Source organism: Hesperophylax consimilis, chromosome 3 (assembly GCF_061612785.1).
Source record: "Hesperophylax consimilis isolate HC1 chromosome 3, BYU_Hcon_1.0, whole genome shotgun sequence".
In the NCBI taxonomy this organism is placed as follows: Eukaryota; Metazoa; Arthropoda; class Insecta; order Trichoptera; family Limnephilidae; genus Hesperophylax; species Hesperophylax consimilis.
In genome coordinates this window covers 13,329,608-13,350,258 of record NC_142838.1, presented here as the reverse complement: position 1 = coordinate 13,350,258, position 20,651 = coordinate 13,329,608, and the positions used below count along the sequence as shown (strand labels likewise).

At 37.0% G+C, this 20,651-nt stretch overlaps 1 protein-coding gene across 3 annotated transcripts in view; it reads right to left on the bottom strand.

The window, feature by feature from the left end:
• The window catches only part of LOC149424987 (double-stranded RNA-binding protein Staufen homolog 2-like), a 31,168-nt gene extending 10,861 nt beyond the window's left edge, over nt 1-20,307 (bottom strand). For 2 of the 3 annotated variants that reach the window (XM_089648397.1, XM_089648406.1), the window contains exons 1-11: nt 20,140-20,307; nt 19,857-19,997; nt 13,484-13,647; nt 11,425-11,846; nt 6,652-6,886; nt 4,409-4,683; nt 3,803-3,980; nt 3,382-3,509; nt 3,006-3,212; nt 1,973-2,216; nt 745-924 (exon numbers count right to left, since the gene is read on the bottom strand). In XM_089648397.1, the coding sequence (XP_089504523.1) occupies nt 745-924; nt 1,973-2,216; nt 3,006-3,212; nt 3,382-3,509; nt 3,803-3,980; nt 4,409-4,683; nt 6,652-6,886; nt 11,425-11,846; nt 13,484-13,647; nt 19,857-19,981 (2,158 nt within the window). In that variant the 5' untranslated portion in view covers nt 19,982-19,997; nt 20,140-20,307. The remainder of the gene's footprint in view (nt 1-744; nt 925-1,972; nt 2,217-3,005; nt 3,213-3,381; nt 3,510-3,802; nt 3,981-4,408; nt 4,684-6,651; nt 6,887-11,424; nt 11,847-13,483; nt 13,648-19,856; nt 19,998-20,139) is intronic. The other variant, XM_089648415.1, reaches the window with a different exon arrangement.
• Nucleotides 20,308-20,651: the final 344 nt, after the last annotated feature.

Sequence of the window (20,651 nt, the reverse complement as noted above, 5' to 3'; positions counted from 1 at the left end):
ACTTCAATTTCCTACCAAAAGTACCAGTACCATATGTATCAAAAAATATGTCAGAATCCTTCAGGTTTTGGTTTTTATTATACAATCTTCTGTAAGGTTATGTCACAGATTTTTAACCTGTGAGGCTCATTTTCAGTTTTCAGTTTCATTTTTCTCAGTTCACTTCCTTCTAGACGGATTGGTGGAACATTTGGTGGCTCCTTGTTGTTTGAAAACGACGATGACTGACTTTTTGGAATCGTACAGCAAGTTATGTGAGTTTGCGTACTCTTTGCATATTTGTACAAGTCGTCTCATCGCTTTAATCAAAGGTGCCAGCAGCACCATGTCATCTGCGTAGTTAATATTATTACAGCATTGCCCGCAGATATGGCAACCAATTCGTGAATTGTTGAGCTCTTGCAGGATATCGTTTATATAAACAATAAATAGAGTGGGAGACATATATTACTCCCTTGCCTAACTCCGCTTTTAAGGACTAAGGGTCTGATGCCTATACATTTTGTAACAACTGTATAGCGCCCTCGAGGTGATTTTGCACAAAAACGGCGCTATACAAATCATCCAAATATTATTATTATTATTCTTGTGTAAATTACTTATTGATAATGCAAAATGATCCTAATACAAAATTGTGTATGTATTTATTTATTTGTGGATTTGTAGAATAGAGAATCCATTATCATCGGTCATCATTAACATGCATAAGAGCAAAGAGAGTATGAAGAGGATTGCGAGACTGACCATTTTTGTTGGGTGTTAGGTAGCCACCGGTGGGCGGGGACTCCTGCACGATGAGTATCCCTGGGGCTATCTGCCGGCCGCGGGCTTCGGCCTGTGCGGGCGGGGAGCTCGAGCCTGCTCCCGGATTTCCCTCCGCCTTCACGGGGACAGTGTTGGGCACTCCCAGGATCACTAGCATCTCTGATGAATTGCAAAATATTGTTAATAAATTGAGATATATTACAGAACCACAAATAATGATGGATAGACAAAAATCCAAGGAAATTCATCATTGTATTTTTAATAGTCGATATCTAGTAGCGGGTTTTGATTTACGGCTCAGACAAATCACCCCATTTTATTGCAATAAAACGTAATTTAATCATTGTATCATTTGTCAATCAAAATTAGTAAAAGATCAATAGATAGGAAAATACAAAGTATTGGATCACAGATGTACCAAAAATGTTTTCCATCATTCATTGTTAATTACAAATTACATGGCATCACCATTAGCTTTTATGTAGAAAAATATGAAACCTTTGAACTAAGGTAAAATTAAATATGTATATAATTTCTCTGAAATTTTTTTTTTTGTTGTTAAAACGAGTCTTTATTATGAAGATATTTTTAGGTTTTAATTTTTTTCAAAAGAGTTTGGTAATGATAAATTAAATCTAATAACCCAAACACATTTTTAAAATTGACCAGTGTCACTTACACCCTTTAGCCTTTCCAGCATTGATATGGCCCACGGAAAGATGGCTCGCGGAAAGAGATGGATATGTGTTAAACCGTTCCTCCGATTTGAACCATGAAACTAAAAGTATAATAACAATATGCCTCTATTCCCTGCACTTCGTATATCACTTCAAGATAATATACCTAAGATAATAATAGGTTAGGTTATGATAGATATTTTGATTTCAGATTTAACGGCCAAAATAATTATCTTGATATTTTTGGGGTATTATGCCGTGTTGCGCGTTAGCCAACATATCAGAAAGCAATACAGTGTCCGTGTTGCGTACAATCCTCGTAAGGGCAGTATTTAGCCGCTTCCTCCTTTATCCAACATATCGACAGTGTTACAGTGTCCGTGTTGCATGCAAAACGTTGGCTAAAGGAGGAAGTGCAACACGGCGTAATACCCCAAAAATAAAACACGACAATAGGTTATGTTAGATTTTTTTTCTCCAATTTTCTACAATGTTCTGTTTTGTCACGGAACAATAAAAAACATTCTTACTCTGTGCTGCGTCCCTCTTGGCCAGTTTCTTGCTGGCCCCCGTGCCCGTGGTGCGTTGGGCCGTCACTTCGCAGAGGGCCGTGTAGCCCGCACGCTTGGCTGCCCGGCCGCCGCCCCCGCCCCCTGCCCCGGGACCCGACTCCTCCATGGTGTACTGAGGCTCGCGCCCCCCCCCGCTCACCGCCCATTGCAGCAGGCGGGACACGGGATTCGTTTCCGAGGAGGCCGACGTGTCCGCTTTCTCCTGGAATTTTTGGTCACAATGAAATAGGAACAGCTGAGGAGCAAGAGCGACTCGTGAATTTTATTAAAAATATCATTCGCGTAATGTTTGGATTTTTTTTCCCTAGTTTCCTTAATATTAACCCTAGAGCATTTTGCCGCCCTCTGCAAATAAATGTTATTATTTCTAAACTATGCACTCGTCAAGGACAAGCATCCTAGTGGCCGTCAGTACGTGGGCGACCGTGGCAAGAAACGGTTGTTACCCGCAAGTCAAGCGCGACGGCAAATTGCTCACTGCGTGACCACTCATGTAAGTATAATTTATGTATTTACTTATGCACACATACATAAGAATGTTGAAATGTTTTTAATTGTATTTGTGATTGTTATGATGTAAATATAATGTTGTAATTGTAATTAATGGTTATTTCGTATGTAGTAATTCATTTCTTTTTTTTTATAAAAAGAAAATAAATAAATTGCACCCTTTTTGAACCAAAAAAGGGTGAAATGTACAAGTGTCAAAACTGTTTCACTGAAACATATGATGGAGATAGTGAAAACATATTAATTTGTGTTAATTTTTAGCTATTTTTTATTTTACTTAGGTTAAGGTAAAAAGATCCTAAAAGGCACAGGTATTAATTTTTTCTGTAGTATTTACTTAATGTGTTTATATTCATTTATTTATTTTATTTTAAAATGTGGTATTAAAAATGTATTGAATTTCATGTTTGGTATCAAAGTTTGAACCTTCCACAAAGATAGAATCAAATGCAGAACTGTTAGTGACTCCAGATTATCTCACCTTAATCAAATTTCGTGTTCGTTTTTTCGGTTGCTGTTGTTTTCGTTTGGGTTTGCGAGTTTCGGGCTGAGTCACTGTCTTCTTGACCGAGGGCAATTTCTTCAGCTCCTCCAGCATCTTCTCGGCGGCCCGCTTCTTTGAAGTCTTCTTGCTGTTACCTTCGCCTTCCGTTAGATGTTCTGCCACAGTGCACGTCGTTATAAAAAGCTGAAAACAATAAGAATGTTTAGTGCCTAGTGCAAATATGTATTGTAATCTTTGGGTGTGTTTAGTGCCTAATGCAAATATGTATTGTAATCTTTAACACAGGGAAATCCAGATAAAGGATACTGTCTTTAAGTTGTACGGGACATACACATATTATGCATTTTTCTACCTTCATATGTGGAGGCCCTTTTTCGCTTTTGACGTCAAAGTTGACAGGGAGGTTAAATTTGAGTGCTATCTCATGAACCATGGAAACGGGAGACTTCAGGTCACACAAGTCGTCTTCTGTATCACCATCTGTTAGAGAAGAGCTAAATTAATAACATGAAAATACATAACATTTCTCAAAAAGGGTTGTAGGAACCATTTTACATTTAAATTTTAAAGATAATGCAGTCTAGTATTGTGTTTGGATTTTGTCAAAATAAAGTAAAAGGCACTGCAATGTAAAATGGTTTTAAATGACAACACCAAGATGGTTGAAAGGAAAAACAATGATACTTTTTAGATCCATTTTAATAGATTATTAAATTTTGTTGCAACAGTAAAATTCTCTAATAGATTTTTCTAGGGAGCAGAAAAAGCCTTGCCTGTGTGGTGTGAGGAGGGGTCCCCGCTGCAGGCTTCGGTGTCCTCATTCTGCCTCAGGTCTCGCAGGGCCTGAGAGGCTGCGTCATGTCGCGCGGCCTGGGGCGACCCACCCTCTCCGCGGTACACACGCCCCCCCACATTCAGTCGCACACGATAACTGCCTTGGTAGACTATTTGCTGAAATGTACTTTCTTGTTAAAACTTCATTTCATATTTAAACAAGCCTCAAATTACAAGTTACTGTTGAAAATCTAAATTAAATCCACTTTGATTCAACTCCGTATCACATTCCGGGGCAGAGATATTGCGTTAAGTATTTCTCTGGCGTCCCCGACTTCTTCTACCATTCAAAGCACTCTCTAAACACTCTTGGCACTAATAAGAACAAACATTGAAATTTTCAGCGATATCGGTCCACACCTTTTTGAGTTTTGCGAGTACAAAGCAAAGCAGGCCGAATTTTTATATATTAAGATTAATCCACTGTCGGTAAAAAGATCCTAATTAATCCAGAGTAGATTAACATTATATCGATTACAAACGTCAAGTCAAAACATTTTTGCAGATTGAAAATAAGATTTAAACAAAAAATGAATGAAACTTACGTCTTTGAAGGTGTTGCTTGGATACTTGTAATTATTCATGAACCTGTTGTTCTGATTGTAGTATCGGCTGTTGCGGTTATATGCCTGCAATTGTAAGGAAGGGGGGCACGGCCGGTAGGGCGCCGGGTAGGAGCTCCCACCCCGCGGCGGTGGGGCCTCTAGGGCTCCCGGAGGGCCCTCCAGGGTGTAGACGGCTGTTTCGCCTAGCTTCATGGTGAGGGCATTGAGCTCCACCGTAGGCATGATGGCGCCCGCACCTGCCGACCCACAAACATCTGAGGATAAATCGTTTGTACTTTCAAGTAAGGCAATGCAGATAATTTAGACAAGATTGACAACGATTTACAAGACTGACAAAAACACAATTTTTAACCGTAGTTTTAAAATCTTCAAAGTCAATTATTTTGTCAAGGCACTGCACAATCTCAGATGATACTTTCGCTAGATAACACAATTTTTTTACCTGACAAAATACGATTTATTTGACGTGAAGTAAATTTAGCTAATGCAATAATTATTAGAACCAATACTTAGTAGAGTGATGTGGGCACTTTTGCCAAAACTTATACACGTTTTTATCATTTTTGTACTTTCCTTTTACGTTACTTTTATGTTTTATTTATAAGTTTCAACCAATACCAGATTACTAGAAGTCGGGTTTTTTTGTCAGTGCAGAAATTCTGGGACTAATTACCATAATATGCACTCCTCATTGGCCAGAATAGGTACCAAAGGAGGGTGATAATGTGGATTCTTCAGTGGACATTATCAATTTATCTCTTAATAAATACAAAAGATTGTTCCTGGGGCACTTCAGTTATGTATGAAAAAAGAGCTGTTTAGTAGTAAAATAATTGCATATAATTTTATAAACTATTCCCATGTAAAAGCCCCTAAAAAGGGTGTTCGAAAACTAATGTGGTCACTTAATGGAACACATCTACTATTTCTGCAAAAATATTGCCAACTGCATGCAATCTAGATAACAAGGGAGTATCAGACTCAGCCGTGATATTATTGTTACAATTATTATAAAAGATTACCAATGTTAAAATTGGTAAGAATAGGTATTGGAAAGAAGAGAAATGGATGACTTGATCGAGAATAAGAAATCTTCACCACCAGCCAAAATGTTAATTTTTTTTTAACATAACATCTTTTGCATTCAATCCTTGCAAATAGAGTAAACACAGAAAAAAAAAACTACCACAACATGTCATCAATGATACTTATATAAAACAATTTAAAGCTCGATTGGATGCTTAATCATAGAGAAGAAAGGATTAAGCCATTTACAAATTTAACTCAATTACTGTTACACTTATTGTGAAATTAGATATGAGCACATCAGCAGAATGAATGCTGCCTGCTCATAACATGTAATAATAATTAAAAATAATTTTGGATCGGGTAGTTCTAGATGGTATATGGAAGGCAATTAGGCTAAGAAAATCAGGGCATAATACAGGATTTTCCAATAAGAGGTGTTATTTTGCATTTAGCCCGCTATTTCGGTAGATGTTACTTTTGAAGCTGTCATTTTTTGACATTTGACAAGTAGAAACTACACCATTAATAAAAATGGAACGATACACGCTTCAACAACGCATTGAAATTATTTAAATTCACCTGAGTGAATCAAATGCAAATCATCTTGAGTGATGAGGCCCATTTCCATCTCGGTGGCTTCGTCAACAAGCAAAATTGTCGCATCTGTGGCTCGGAACATCCAAGAGTCATTGTTGAAAATCCTCTCTATCCTCAACGTGTGACTGTTTGGTGCGGTTTATGGTCCGGCGGAGTCATTGGACCTTACTTTTTCGAAAATGAGGCTGGAGCAACAGTTATGGTTTATGGATTGCGCTATCGAGAGATGATTAATGATTTTTTATGGCAGGAATTGGATGGTATTGATCTGGACAACGTTTACTTTCAACAAGACGGCGCTAAGTGCCACACAAGCAATGAAACCATTGATCTTTTACGATTGAATATCAAAATAACACCTCTTATTGGAAAACCCTGTATAATAACATCAACAATTTAAAAAAATTAAAGTCAAGTTGGAAACAAATCTTCTACGTGAGAGTTTAATAAAGAAAAAGTAGGTTAGGTTAGTTAAGGTTTGATGTTTATTCTTTTCTTCAATATTATGGAACCACTGATCAACCGAGAGGATACTGCTATGTGTAGGGCGCTACGTCAGTCTCTACGATATGTAAGTATATAAAGTGAATGGTTACCATTTGCCCTGCGTGTGCGCTGAGCGCGCGGTGCACGGGGAGGGGGCCGGGGGTAGGCGGTGCGGCGCAGGGCCTCGGCGGCCACGGCGTGCTGTGCAGCGCGGATCCGGCTGCCCTCGGCGCTGTACTCTTCAACGGGCCCGCCGCCCTCGCCACCCCCCAGCCGCAGCGACACCACAAACAGCTTGCGGTGGGCGGGGCCCTGTTCCGAAGTCAGGCGGTATTGGTGCTGGATCTAGAGGGAAATGAGACGGTTAAGATAAAACAGGACTGCGACGAATGAAAGAGTCTTGACAACTGAAGAAATAGGAGCGAGGATCATGATCCTCAGCAATGACCAAATGACAAAATCAAAATTGGTCATCTCCATAGACATATGAATATTAGTAGACCTGCCCTAAGTGATTAAAAGCGTATTATCCCCACTCCCCATACCGGTTCCATTGGAGCCGGCTGGGCTCGCGTATGGCTTCCCGTGAATCTTGAGAATGTGACGTCATCATTCTTGTTCGAACTAGCGTCGAGCTATGGTCGAGGCATTTTACGAAATAACACGGCAAAATAGTGGCTTGTGATATGAAAACTTGTAAAAATATATGTGAAAAAGAGAATAAACCCAATTGTCATATTACATTCCATATGTAAGCATCATTTTAAGCTTATTCACGTCGTATAATATGAATCAGTTGTAGAAACATATACTATCACATCGAGCCAACATTGGTCGAATGTAGCGATTCTCAAGTGTGCGCTTCGTTGTTACTGGGAAGTAAATTATGAACACTCATAAAAGTGTCTTAACTAAATACGTAAACAAAATATTCGACTCTGAAAATAGAAGAAATTTTTTTTTGCCGAATTTGGACTTCGCAAATTTGTTCATAACGTGGCGAGTAATTTGCGCTCCCATGTAAAAATGTCTATTCATTCAAAAGCAGATTTTACTTTTAAGAACTAAATGGTGATATTATAATGCGAGATGCCTATATACTGTCAGTTTGATTTATTGACGAATCACAGTCAGCTTTACCCCCTTCGTTCTTCAACAGTTGATTTTACCCCTCACCTTTAATTTCTAGTCTATATATTCATGTCTGTGGTCATCTCCAAAAAAATACTTTTCGAGATATGTATTAGAAAAACAGTTTATGAAAAAATATAAAAATTAAGAGTAGAATTCAGTACACATGTATTATTATTTGTGCCAAGTTTCAATTCCAATTTTTTTTTTTATATAGATTTATTTTCTTTCCTTGAAAAATCCAATTTTAGATAAATAAGTTACGTGCCATTTTTTGCAACTGCAGGAAGACAGAATGGGACACCACACTAATCTGTTCTGACACACATTTTTGCTTAACCTGTTAAAAAGTAGAGCAGAAAATCCTCAGAATACAGTCCAGTACCAGCTGAAAATATCGTCCCTTAGCTTACAACACCGCTCAAGTCGAAAATTGGCGGTTTTCACATTTTAATGCCGATAGATAGAGCTGCTCATTGCGCGTCTAACCATTGGTCACATGATATAGATTTCAGTCAATTAGAAGCCTTAATTCAAAAAGTAGTAACAGCGCGCAAGTCGGTTAGCCTCTCAACACCGCACAAGTCGTTAGTCTGTCATACATTTCTCGTAAGAGTACTTCGCGCTCCGTGATTATTATATTTTGATGTGAGTTTTATCGCTGAAAGGTCTTTGCGAGATGTTTTAATAGAAGATTAAGAGGTAAGCTATATAATACAGTAATGTTTATTGATTATCACATAATATTCATATAGAAAGAAATCATTATTGAATATCTTCATTTACTTAAGCGGTGTTTACTAACCAGCTTTTTTAACTTGGGCGGTGTTTCAAAATGTATTTTATTTCTTTGAGGAAGCTCAATAATTGAAATACACTATGGATGGAGAAAAAATTGATTCATGGAGTTCAGGTGATGATGGTGTTTTGCAAGAAATCTAAACTCAGATCATGTGACAACATAACGAACAAAAGCGGCAATATTTATTTGAAAATTTCTGGAAGAACATGAACTGGGAGCAGCAAAGATCATTTATAATTTCTCATGTTAATAAAGTACCAAAGAAAATTACAAAAAATCCAGAAATCATCCAAAAGAACTGATAGTCGAACTTACGTTTTCACGATTGATAATGTACGTCACCAAGTCTGTAAAAAAATGTTCTTGGCCACTCTTGATTGGCGCATTAAAGATTCGTTTATAAGATATTGGCTGACAAAAACAGACTGTGCCATGCCTCCAGATTTGTCTACTTCAACCAGTAACCGCAGAAATCCAGAGAAAATTGAAGACCACAAATATGTTGAAAAGTTTTCAGCAGGTCTTCCAAAGATGCCGTCGCATTACTGTCGTGCTAAAACATCACGAGAATACTTAGAACCAATTTTCTCGAACATGACACAGCTCTACCACACATATCAAGAGAATTGTGAGTTAGAGGGTGGAGAATGCCTTGGACGTAAATTATTTGACAAATTATTTTTGAAACTCAATCTGAGCCTATTCTACCCGAAGAAAGATCAATGTAACGATTGTTGCAGTCATAAAACTGGAAACATTACGGATGAAGAATACGCACAACATGTTTTGAAGAAAGATCGAGCCAGGAGAGAGAAAGATACTGACAAAGATATTGCACAGTCCGGAGCTTGTCATGTATTCACATAGAATGTTGAATCGGTAAAATTGGCTCCGTATCTTCAAGCTAATGCAATTTATTATAAAACTAAATTATGCATCCATAATTTTACATTATACAATTTAGCAACTAAAGAAGTAATGTGTTATTGGTTCGACGAGACAAATAGCACACTTGAAGCCTTTGTTTTTGCTTCATGCTTAGTAGACTATCTAGAGAAAGTTTTGAGCCAGAAATTATTGCCTGTGATTTTATATTCCGATGGCTATTGTGCTCAAAATCGCTATGTTACCGCAATGCTTTATTACGTTTAGCGATTGAAAAAAATATTGTAATTACTCAAAAGTACCTGGTAAAAGGCCATACCCACATGGAATGTGATTCCGTACACATTGCAATAGAGTGTAAATTAAAAGGTAAAGAAATTTACCTTCCACAACAATACATGGCTATTACTAAAACCGCTAGGAGTGATCCTATGCCTTACGAAGCTCGTTATTTGGACTATACCTTTTTTACCGTCTTTTCGAAAGAATTAATTTATAAATCTATACGGCCTTGTAAAAAAGCAGGTGACCCAGCCGTCACAGATTTACGTATGCTAGAATACAGACCAAATAGCACAATTTGGTATAAAATTGGTTTTGATGACGAGCTTCAGCCGTTACCACATCGTCCCACGCCAATTAACAGCATTAAACAAATAAATCACCTGCAGAAATTGTATGCAGCTAGAATACCAATTACAAATCGAAAGTATAAAGATTTGCAAGACCTAAAAAGTGTATTACCATCTAGGTGCCACTCTTTTTATGATGACCTTCCGCACAGCAATCGCTAAAGACTGCAACTAACTATTAGACTGGAGATTTCGAGTATATTTTTTTTATTTTTATAATTTTATTACTATTATATCTTGTTTAGTTGGAGTTTATTAAAGACTAAGTTTTAAATATTTTCATGGTAAAATAAAAAATAAATAATAATAATTACACTTAAGTACGCTCTAAAGGTTCGTGTGTCAACAAATAACTTTAAGCAATTGATCTCAACAATGTTATTCTTAAGATTTAGGTTATAAATACCTATTTATAACGATTGTTAATTATTTTTGAAATATTTCTTGGTAATAACTTTTCTTTGTAAATCATCTTTAATACCTTATTCCATAACATTTCCGCAAGCAACACCGCCTAAATCTAATAAAATATCAGTCAACACAGCTCAAGTCATAAAATAAAAGTTAAAATAAAGTAAATTGTCAAAGTAAGTATAAATAATTATTTCTTAACCTCTAACTAGGGTATTTATTAAGTAATAACAGAAAAAATCCACCGATTTTTTTAAATAAACAGTTTTTTTCGTCTCCTGTAAAGTTGGTAAAAATGACTTATGCGGTGTTGTTAGCTAAGGGACGATATGCAGAACTGCATGAAAATTACCTTGATGAGTTTTGCTCAAATATGGGAACAAAAACTGTAATTTGCTTTTATGATTAATTATTTGTTTTCTGTTTACCAGATAATATTATATATTCCACGTTTACATTGTTAGAAGTTTGCCCAGAAGAGTTTGTTGTATCTAAAAAAAAAAACTAAAAAAAGCATTTGGTAGACAACTTACTGCAAACTTACTGCAAACTTACTGACAACTTAACTTCGTTTAAATGAATACATAAATAAAACTGGTTTTAAACTTTTACATAAACCTGAAAAAACTATACATGAAAAACAATAATCAAAAGGTGTTTTCAAAGAAATGATGACCTTGACGTTCCTTTTAAAATTCAAAATTTTTGGAAGGCTGTTGAACAAAAATGAATTTTGACGTGAACAGACAAAAGTTTACTCTGTTTCTTCTCTTTCCACTGATTCACCGATTCTTGACATGATCCGACTAAAAATTCAATCGATTTTACCATGTCTTCCAGGGGCCTGATTCTTCAAATCACAGAAGGAACAAATATATTCTCCTGAAAATCTCGTCTCTGTTCATTGGCTCTATATATCCAAAACATCCCTCTCACTTCTCCACGTACGTAATACATGGTTTTCAACACATACCCTCCAATCTATCTAAGAGGGTATTAAAAGAGCATGCAGCATCACTTGCCTTGTTGAACCGGGCCAACTCATTGACCAGGCACATGGACGTCTTCTCTTTACTGTTGGCCACACTGCTGGAAATATCAGGCAGGATCTGTCCCACCGTGGCCTGCACCGGCTCCAGCTGATCCATCTGGCTCTCCTGTGCAAGGTGCTGCTCCAGCTGTAGTTGTGGCTTCTGCTGGTGCGGCTGGTGCACGGGTGGTGAGGAGTGGTGCTGCTGCTGGTGCGGCTGGGACTGATGCTGCGAGGACTGGTGCTGCGAGGACTGATGCTGCGAAGACTGGTGCTGCGAAGACTGGTGCTGCGAAGACTGGTGCTGCGAAGACTGGTGCTGCGGAGGAGGGTGGGACAGAATCTGGCTAGGTACCATGGATGTCGGGGGGGACGGCTTGATTTCCACATTGTTTGGAGGCATCACCATTAAACCTGCAAATAATTCAGGAACATGTCACGTAAAAATAATTAACGTTTTTTTAAAGAATTTTGAGCTAACTGAAATCTTGTAAATCTTCGTAATTATCTCGTTACAAGCAATCCAAGTTCAGTTGACCTTTAAAGGTTGCTTTGGATGATTGTTCCTCCTGGGGTGAGTCTGTATCATTTGCATTAACCAATCGCGTAGTAGCGCAGTCGATTTCAAATCGAACACCGAATTTGACATTGAGTCCATTCAAAGTAGAGCAATGATATTGTGTTTGCCTCCACACAAAATGCAGAGTGAGGCTAACGCAAAAGATACCAACTTTCCCCGTGGACAGTCTGCGAATTTTTTTACAATTTGTAATATTGTTGCCATATTAAAGGACCGTAATTCTTGTTCAATGTTGGAAAAAATTTTACGATTTAACTGAGCGTCTTGGTGATATATCCATGGTGTCTTGTGTTGAGCCGCTTGAGCGTGTGGACGCAATGACGAGTATAGTCAACATGTTTGATCGAGCCAAACCGTTGAGCATGAATTTATGTGTGTACATAGTAGAGATGGGCGAAGCGGTTCAGTTGAGGGAGCCGGTTCACTAGTTCCCGTTCACTTGAAAGATCCGCTTCAGTGAACCGGCTCAATTGAGCGGGTCAATGTCGCCGTTTTTCAGTTGCAGTAATTCTGCCCACATATTCCCCACAAATATTCTGCGTGAGCGTGATTCCTCCTTTCATTATTCGAAATCCATGGGGGGGGGGGTTGTTACAGAATTTCTATAAAACACAATTCCCCACAAAAAAATTCAAGATACATACTCCTAACGAAATATTTGAAATCCATGGGGGGGGGGGTTGTTAGAGATTTTCTGAAAAACATAATTCCCCACAAAAGTTTTCAAACTACGTACTCCCGCAAGATATTTGAAATCCGTGGGGGGGGGGGGTGGCTACGGAATTTCTATGAAACATAATTCCCCACAAAATTCATACTCCCCACAAGATATTTGAAATCCGTGGGGGGGGGGGGGTGGCTACGGAATTTCTATGAAACATAATTCCCCACAAAATTCATACTCCCCACAAGATATTTGAAATCCGTGGGGGGGGGGGGGGTGGCTACGAAATTTCTATGAAACATAATTCCCCACAAAATTTTTGTTTTGTGAACCGGCTCATCATTCGCCAACAATTGAACCGGCTCACCATTCGCGAACGAGTGAACCGGCTCATCGTTCGCGAACAAGTGAACCGGCTCATCGTTCGCGAACAAGTGAACCGGCTCACCATTCGCGAACGAGTGAACCGACTCACACGAACGAGTGAGTCACTACTGATCCGCGAACGAGTGAGCGGCTAATTTGGGAACCGGATCTTACGGATCCGCAAAAAGATCCGGTTCACTGAGCCGACTCGTTCGCGAACGACTCACTTCTAGTACATAGCGTATGGCTACGTTAGCCTGTGGCCTTTATATGCAGGTGAAAATCTTAACGCAGTTGTTGTACAGAATGCACTGTGGCACCTGACTGACTCGAGCGTGTATTCCGTACAATTCGAAAAATGTATAGATACATTTAGATACACAGCAGATCTGCTATTGGAGGACGATAATACAATCTGTACTGTGGGTATCTGTGGCTCACCTGGGTGTGGCATATGGTGCTGTGGGTGCTGGAGGTGGCGGGGGGGCGGCGGGGGCCGGTGCGTGTGCTGAGGCATGCCAGGCGGCTGCAGCATCGGACCCGGGGGCCGTTGAGGGGGGCCCAGGTGCGCCATCCTCACTTGCCCGCTGGGGCCTCCCACCATCCTGAAACCACAAACAAGAAGGTTCATATTAATTCTACTAGACTTACTATATTACCATATTATTTATCAACAATCTCAACGTACATTCACACACGTCATGTTTATATAAGGAGTTAAGGGACATACTTGACTTACTTTAACAAGTGATTCCTGACATTATTTGGAGTTAAAAATAATTTCTTCCGCATGTCGTCACTGGGCACTCAGCCTAGTAACCGACCAACCCCTCACTCCGATCCTAACTATCCAATATCTACTGATTTTTCATGTTTTATGTTGAAAAAAAAACATCAAAAATGTTTCCCAAAAACAGATCCCAAAATTTTATTTTCATTTTTTACTCCAAATAATGTCAAGAATCACTGGTTAAAATAAGTACGTCCCTTTACACCCTGTATATCAGTGGCGGTCCGGAACTTTTTGTAGAAGGAATACTAGACAATACGTATAGGTATATCTACCTAACTACCTACTATCAAATACACAAATTTATAGGCTAGCGAACGAGACGCAATTACTGACAAAAATAGTACATATACTGGGATTTCTAGTACCAATCCACTTTTTTCGTAATAAAAAGGTATGTCATTCTCTTCATTATACACATATACATTAAAGTCGGTTTTTGGATGTTTGGACTGAATGCGTGTGTAAAATTCTAATATTTTTGGCCTTTGTGGATGCGGAATGAACATAGAATCTACTCCATACTGTTGCTGGCATCTGTGCATTCTATCATTGAGATTGTAAGTGTACCTATGTATTTCGACTCTGTGCGTTCGTCATGGTTGTTTTGTTGTGTGTGTGTTAGGTTAAGTCTCTGAGGACGGGAATTGCAACAGTGCTCAGCTGTGCTGTTAATGGCTAGAAAAATAATTCCGAAGCTTTTTATTCAGAATAAATAATAATTATTTTTGTTTTTTTACTCTACAGCACGAGAGATGCGCCGCATCCAAATCATGTATGGAGGGACCGCACCCGATATGTGACTTTTTGTGCCAAAATGAGTAGGTAATTTCTAATGTTTGATTCAGATTTTCTTCCTTCATATTATGCTCCAATATATCTAATGTAGATTTTTTGTGCTATTTCGTAAATAAATCCCATGCAACAAACACATTTATATTTCAAACAACATGTGCAAAAATCAATGGATTTTAAAAAAGTTTGGAAGAAATCTGTTTTTTTTTGGCCATCTCAAAATGTACTAAAATACACATGGGATGCAATATATTATATAGCAGGTGCATCAACGATATTCAATGTTGATAAAGGATTTATTTCTTTGCGTAGTTTTGTATAGATTTCACCGGCATTTGGGTGATTAATAAAATCGCAATGTTTGCGCAAATAAAGACACATTTTGTATTGTACAATAAACATGAAATTTAATGCCGTAAACAAAGTAATATTTAAGCACATGCTTGTCAGTTTAGAGTTCCCCCATTTATTGTTCTTCCAAAATACATTTATACATTGACTTGCCGGTCGATTCTTTTGACACGCAATAAATATAGTATAGTGACATCTAAATTACGGGCGTTTGGGATCACGGGGGCCTAACTACCAAAACATAGTTTTAAAATAAATGCAAATAAAGATTAGCATGCTCATATGCACAACTGAATATCTTAAACAGATGTATGTACGAGATAGAACTTCGTGGCACTGTAAATATGATTACAAACACAAGTTTTTGTAGTTAGGCCCCTGTGATCCCAAGCCCCCGATTAAGAGTGAAGAAATTCATAATAATTAATTAGTGTGCTTGCAACAAAACTGAACACGATAAAAAAAAACATAGGTTATGTTTTTTTTTCCTCACTTTTCTTATAGGTTCTGTTTTGTCGTGGAACCACTTGCAACGTCATGAACCAAAAATTAGAGTTATAAGCCATATTAGAAAAAAAAACATACTTTTTAAACTCCATAATAGCCAAATGACGTAAAGTTTTTCCGTGCTACTATTATCCTGAAAACTATCGAAGACATTTTGTTGCACACAGTAGAAAAATTTCAATTTTCACAGATTATTCTTTGTTTTATTAATAATTAAAAGAGTCAAATTTGATCTGTTGATCAAGCGTTAAGGTTTCTAAAGAGGTACGTTTTAGCAAGTTTGGATTCACTTCAAAGGTGCACTAAATTGTACTGGTCAAAATGATAAATTATGTCTAGTCTGCGGGTTGCAAAGAATGGGATTCCCTTCCCCTCACACTACAGGCGCTCCACCCTTAAGTAAACAGTTCACCAATATGCAAATTGCATTAACACAATCAAATACTTCTCTAAGACACACGGCACAATAGCCCCCAAATAAAAGATTACTACATGGACAATAATGTATAACCTGATATAGCACTGGACTGACAACCCCTTTCCCGGGATCAAATGACCAAATGAATAGGGGGGGCCATATAAGGAGTGACCATATGATCTTCACAATCGAGCTAGGTCAATTTATGCAAACAACACTTGACACTTTAATCATATTATTTAGTTTATGGCCTTTATTTTTATTATTTAGAATGATAACACTGTTTCTCAGACTAAATCAATGGAAATAAACTAAAAAAATATATGAATAACAAATAGCTTCACTAAATAAGTAAACATAAAACTTTCATGATAATAATTTGGTATTTTCTTGTTATCTGGAGTAATTTCTTTGCTAGTTTATATAATAATAACCCAATCTAAAAACCAAATCAAAACAGGTTAGGTTCTGTTATAGTAACTGGGTGACCACCGGAGACACAAGGCTTTGTTTGAGGGATGAGCTGAATCACTTCGAGACCCTAAAGTATAGGATGTTGTCCTTGCAACGATATTATTGTAATAAACTAACAAGTGATCACAGATCATCAAAGTCTAACTTATTGAAGAATCACACGATACATATTCCAAGAAATATAAATGGTACTTGTAATTAAAACAACATTACAGTAACTAACCATAGAATAAAACTAGAAGTGATTCCTTACAACTTTAAATGTAAACAAATTTTTCATTTAGCCCAATAGCTCAGCGATCTATCTCATTGACACTCGCCTGAGATTGTAGATCTCCATCCCATTTGAATTTCATAACACAGTTTTGTATTGGAAATTTGTGTCTCCATTAGTAAAATTTTGAATCGCAAAACACACCACCCGTAAGACACTTCTTATGTTATTCTTTATTCTATGGAACTAATTAACCACCACTCTTTACATGATCTGACTATTCTTATGTTATTCTTTATTCTATGGAACTAATTAACCACCACTCTTTACATGATCTGACTATTTGATTCACTTGATTGCACAATGTCTTTATCGGGCATCCCCGACTTCTTCCGTCACTTTCTTATAATATGTAAGCTATTAAATTTGGGAACAGGAGAGATCATTTCACTGCAAACATTTAAAATTATTTATTAGTAGCAGCCACAAAGCTGATGTGTCCATTTACTGATTTGTTTACCCTGGAATCTAAATTTACGAAAATTTGACCAGTCTATTTTTGGTTGATGCATTCATTCATTCCACAGAATTAGCATTATATCATGCAAAGCATCTAGTTGCACATCAATCATCAATGCAACACTTATAAATACAAGGTCCATCTGTAAAAAGGGTGGATAAAACACAGAACATGACAGGTTTCGTATATATCCGCATCATGAAATATATTTTTCTGGAAAATAGCATTCATATATTCTCGAAATAACTATCTAAATGTGAAGTTTTACAAATTATCTAGGAGTAAGTTGGCCATGAAAAGGACAAGATCTAAATTATTGAAGAGAGAATACTTATAGGCCCTACACAGATCCGGCTTGCAGAACCCAAAACCCAACATGTCGGGTTTCTGCAAAACAGTGGTAAATAGTTATACACGCTTAATACACACATTTTATTTTAAAAACAGTTTGTATCAATTAGATAATAATGAGAAGTAAGTATTTCAGTTTCCAGAAATGAAAATAATGCATTTTAGTAGTTATTTCTATCGTTAAAAAAAACTGATAATTTGACGTGTTTTCTTCAAGCCATGTTTTGACATGATAATATTAACACACTTCTGGCGGGAAAGGAAGTTCTACCTTTTACGCAGGTCCTTCTTGAATGGCAGAAAAAGCATCGCTGTCTGATAATTTTATATCCTCTTTAAATTCTTATCTTTTGTGTGGAAGAATATTTTATTAAGAGGCAACTATTTGAACCCGTTTAACGGGTAATAAATCCTCACGCTTATCGCACCGAAGACGCAGAAGTTTTTAAAACAATTTTTTTGTTTATTTCTTAATTAAATTCAAACTAAGAACCTATTTTAGGATCATATTCTGTGTTAAATAAGAGATGAAAAAATACCAACCTTAAAACTTTTGCATTCAATAACTATGGCCCCAAGTGAACAATCGATTTTAATTTTAACAAAATAGCTATTATAATGCATAATTTTCCGTTTCTGGAAACTAAAATACTTACTTCTCATTATTATCTAACCGATACAAAGTGTTTTAAAAATAAAATTTGCGTATTAAGCGTGTCCCTGTTTTCTGAATATTTACCAAAACCGCCAATTGAATTATTATTATTCCCTTCATCGGGCCGTCGGAATAATAATAATTTGATTGGCGGTTCACATGTTGGGTTCTGTATGTCGGATCATGTGTAAGGGCTTATTACTCTTATTTGAATATCAATAAGTATTCTATAATATAAAGCTGGAAAAGTCTCAAATTACACTGGTCAACACATTTTTTGTCCCTTTAACGAAAGTAGCCAAATCTGACAGGAAATTTCACGCTGATTTCAGATATGTGATTAGTTTCTTTCTATCACGTCAGGTTTTTATGGGTTTTAAGTTTTACTAAAATGTGTATTAATTCATTTTTATTCGTGAGTTATCATTGATTTTTTGATTTTTGACCATCCATTCCATTTGGTCATGCTGCAAACATGAAAGAGAACTATGACAACATGAAGCTGCTGTTAACAAAAAATAAATTCGTAAAATACAAATGGAAAATATGTGGTGATCTAAAAATAATAGGGCTCCTACTAGGACTGCAAGCGGGATACACAAAGTATTGTTGTTTTCTGTGCAAGTGGGACAGCAGAGACAGGAAAAACCATTATGCCAAGAAGGACTGGTCTACTAGAAAGCACCTTAAACCTGGCACGAAGAATTTTCAACATGCTCCCTTACTAAAATCTAAAGATATCTTACTTACACCCTTACACGTTAAATTGGGATTGATGAAATATTTCAAAAGGCTTCTCTAAGGATGGAAATGGCATGATTTACTTAAAGCAAAAGTTTCCTAAGGTCAGCGACGCAAAAATTAGAGAAGGAATATTTGTGGGACCACAAATAAGGGAGGTCTTGACTGATCCGAATTTTATAACAGTGTTGAGACTAGTCGAGCTAGCCGCTTGGTCAGCCTTCAAGAATGTTGTCGAGAACTTTCTTGGAAGTCATAAAAGTGAAGACTATATCAGCATTGTGTCTGAAATGCTCATAGTCTATAAAAATATGGGATGTAACATGTCACTAAAAATACACTCCCTTCACTCTCATTTGAATTTTTTCCCCGAAAATATGGGAGATGTCAGTGACGAGCACGGCGAACGATTTTACCAGGACATTGCGGATATGGAAAAGTGATACCAAGGAAAGTGGAGTCCATCTATGATAGCAGACTATTGCTGGACCCTGCAGAGAGACTTTCAAAATACTCACAAGCGCAAATCAGGAGCAAAAAAAATTAAATTGAATTAGTTTTGAAATTTTGTTAAGTAAGTACCCGTCATACTATGGAAGAATTATGTAAAAAAACTTTGTTGAATAATAAAAAAACCTGACCTATTAAAAAAAAAAAATTGTTTCATTTCGTGTTTATGGATACTAAATACACATAAAAAAATTAGCTAAGCTTAAGGGACAGCACTTAAAAAAATAAATGTCGACCAGTGTTATATGCGTATTTTGAAACAGTGAAATGCCAAGAGATCAAATGAATCTATTAATGTTGACATCAGATCAAGAACAGCCAATATTATTCAAATTGACAATGGAAATGATGGAAGAAAGTATTGACACTACGGCTGACATTGACATTGAAATGCAAAAGTTTGTATATTTACGTATTTATAAAAGTGACAACAATACTTCAGATACCGAAAAAAGTGTGAAGAATAGTTGAATAATAAGCATAGTTACCTATTTTGATCTCTGTGCATCTGATGGGGACCCATCTGATGATGACCAGGCATACTGTGGTGGTTTAGGTGCTGGCCAGGGTGTCCAGCCACGGCCTGGTGGTGTAGATTAAGATGATGCATCATTGATTAATGGTTGATTCTGCAAAAAAATAAATATCTAATGGCTATTCTATCAAATTTCGATGTGTCAATTCAAGTACTGTCATTTTAGTAACAATAGGTATTTGTCAAGACACCCGGCAGCCATTGACATTTGCGCCTTGTCTTCAAATTCACTTTACCTCGAGATATGGGAGAGACTCTTTGAGGGAAAATTCGTTTAATAGATCGGAGAAATTAAATAAGACGCAATTGACGCGCTTCGGGGTAAATACATTTGGCAAACAGTAAAGAAAATTTAAGAACAACATGCGGCCATGTTATTGTGTCGGATTATTTTAACTTGTCGAGTGTTGCCTTGTGAAAAACTTTCTAATAATATTTTTCTCGCGATTGTTTTTCTTCTGGTAGGAACCCATCCATTTTCTTTGTAAAGTGACTCGGAGAGGTCGTTTGAAAAATAAAATCAGGTATTTTTTTTACTTCCGTTTTTTATACATATTAAAAAAAAAAAACAAACCATTGATTAAATTTAATGACATAAAACAATAACTTTTTGCATTTGCGATTTTGGAAAATAGTGCAATCCTTCAATTCAAAATTAATATTTTACGTATTTAGTATGGCGGTCATGTTGATCGAACCCATAATAAGTCGTAAACAAACAAAAAACCAAATTTGATATATATTATAG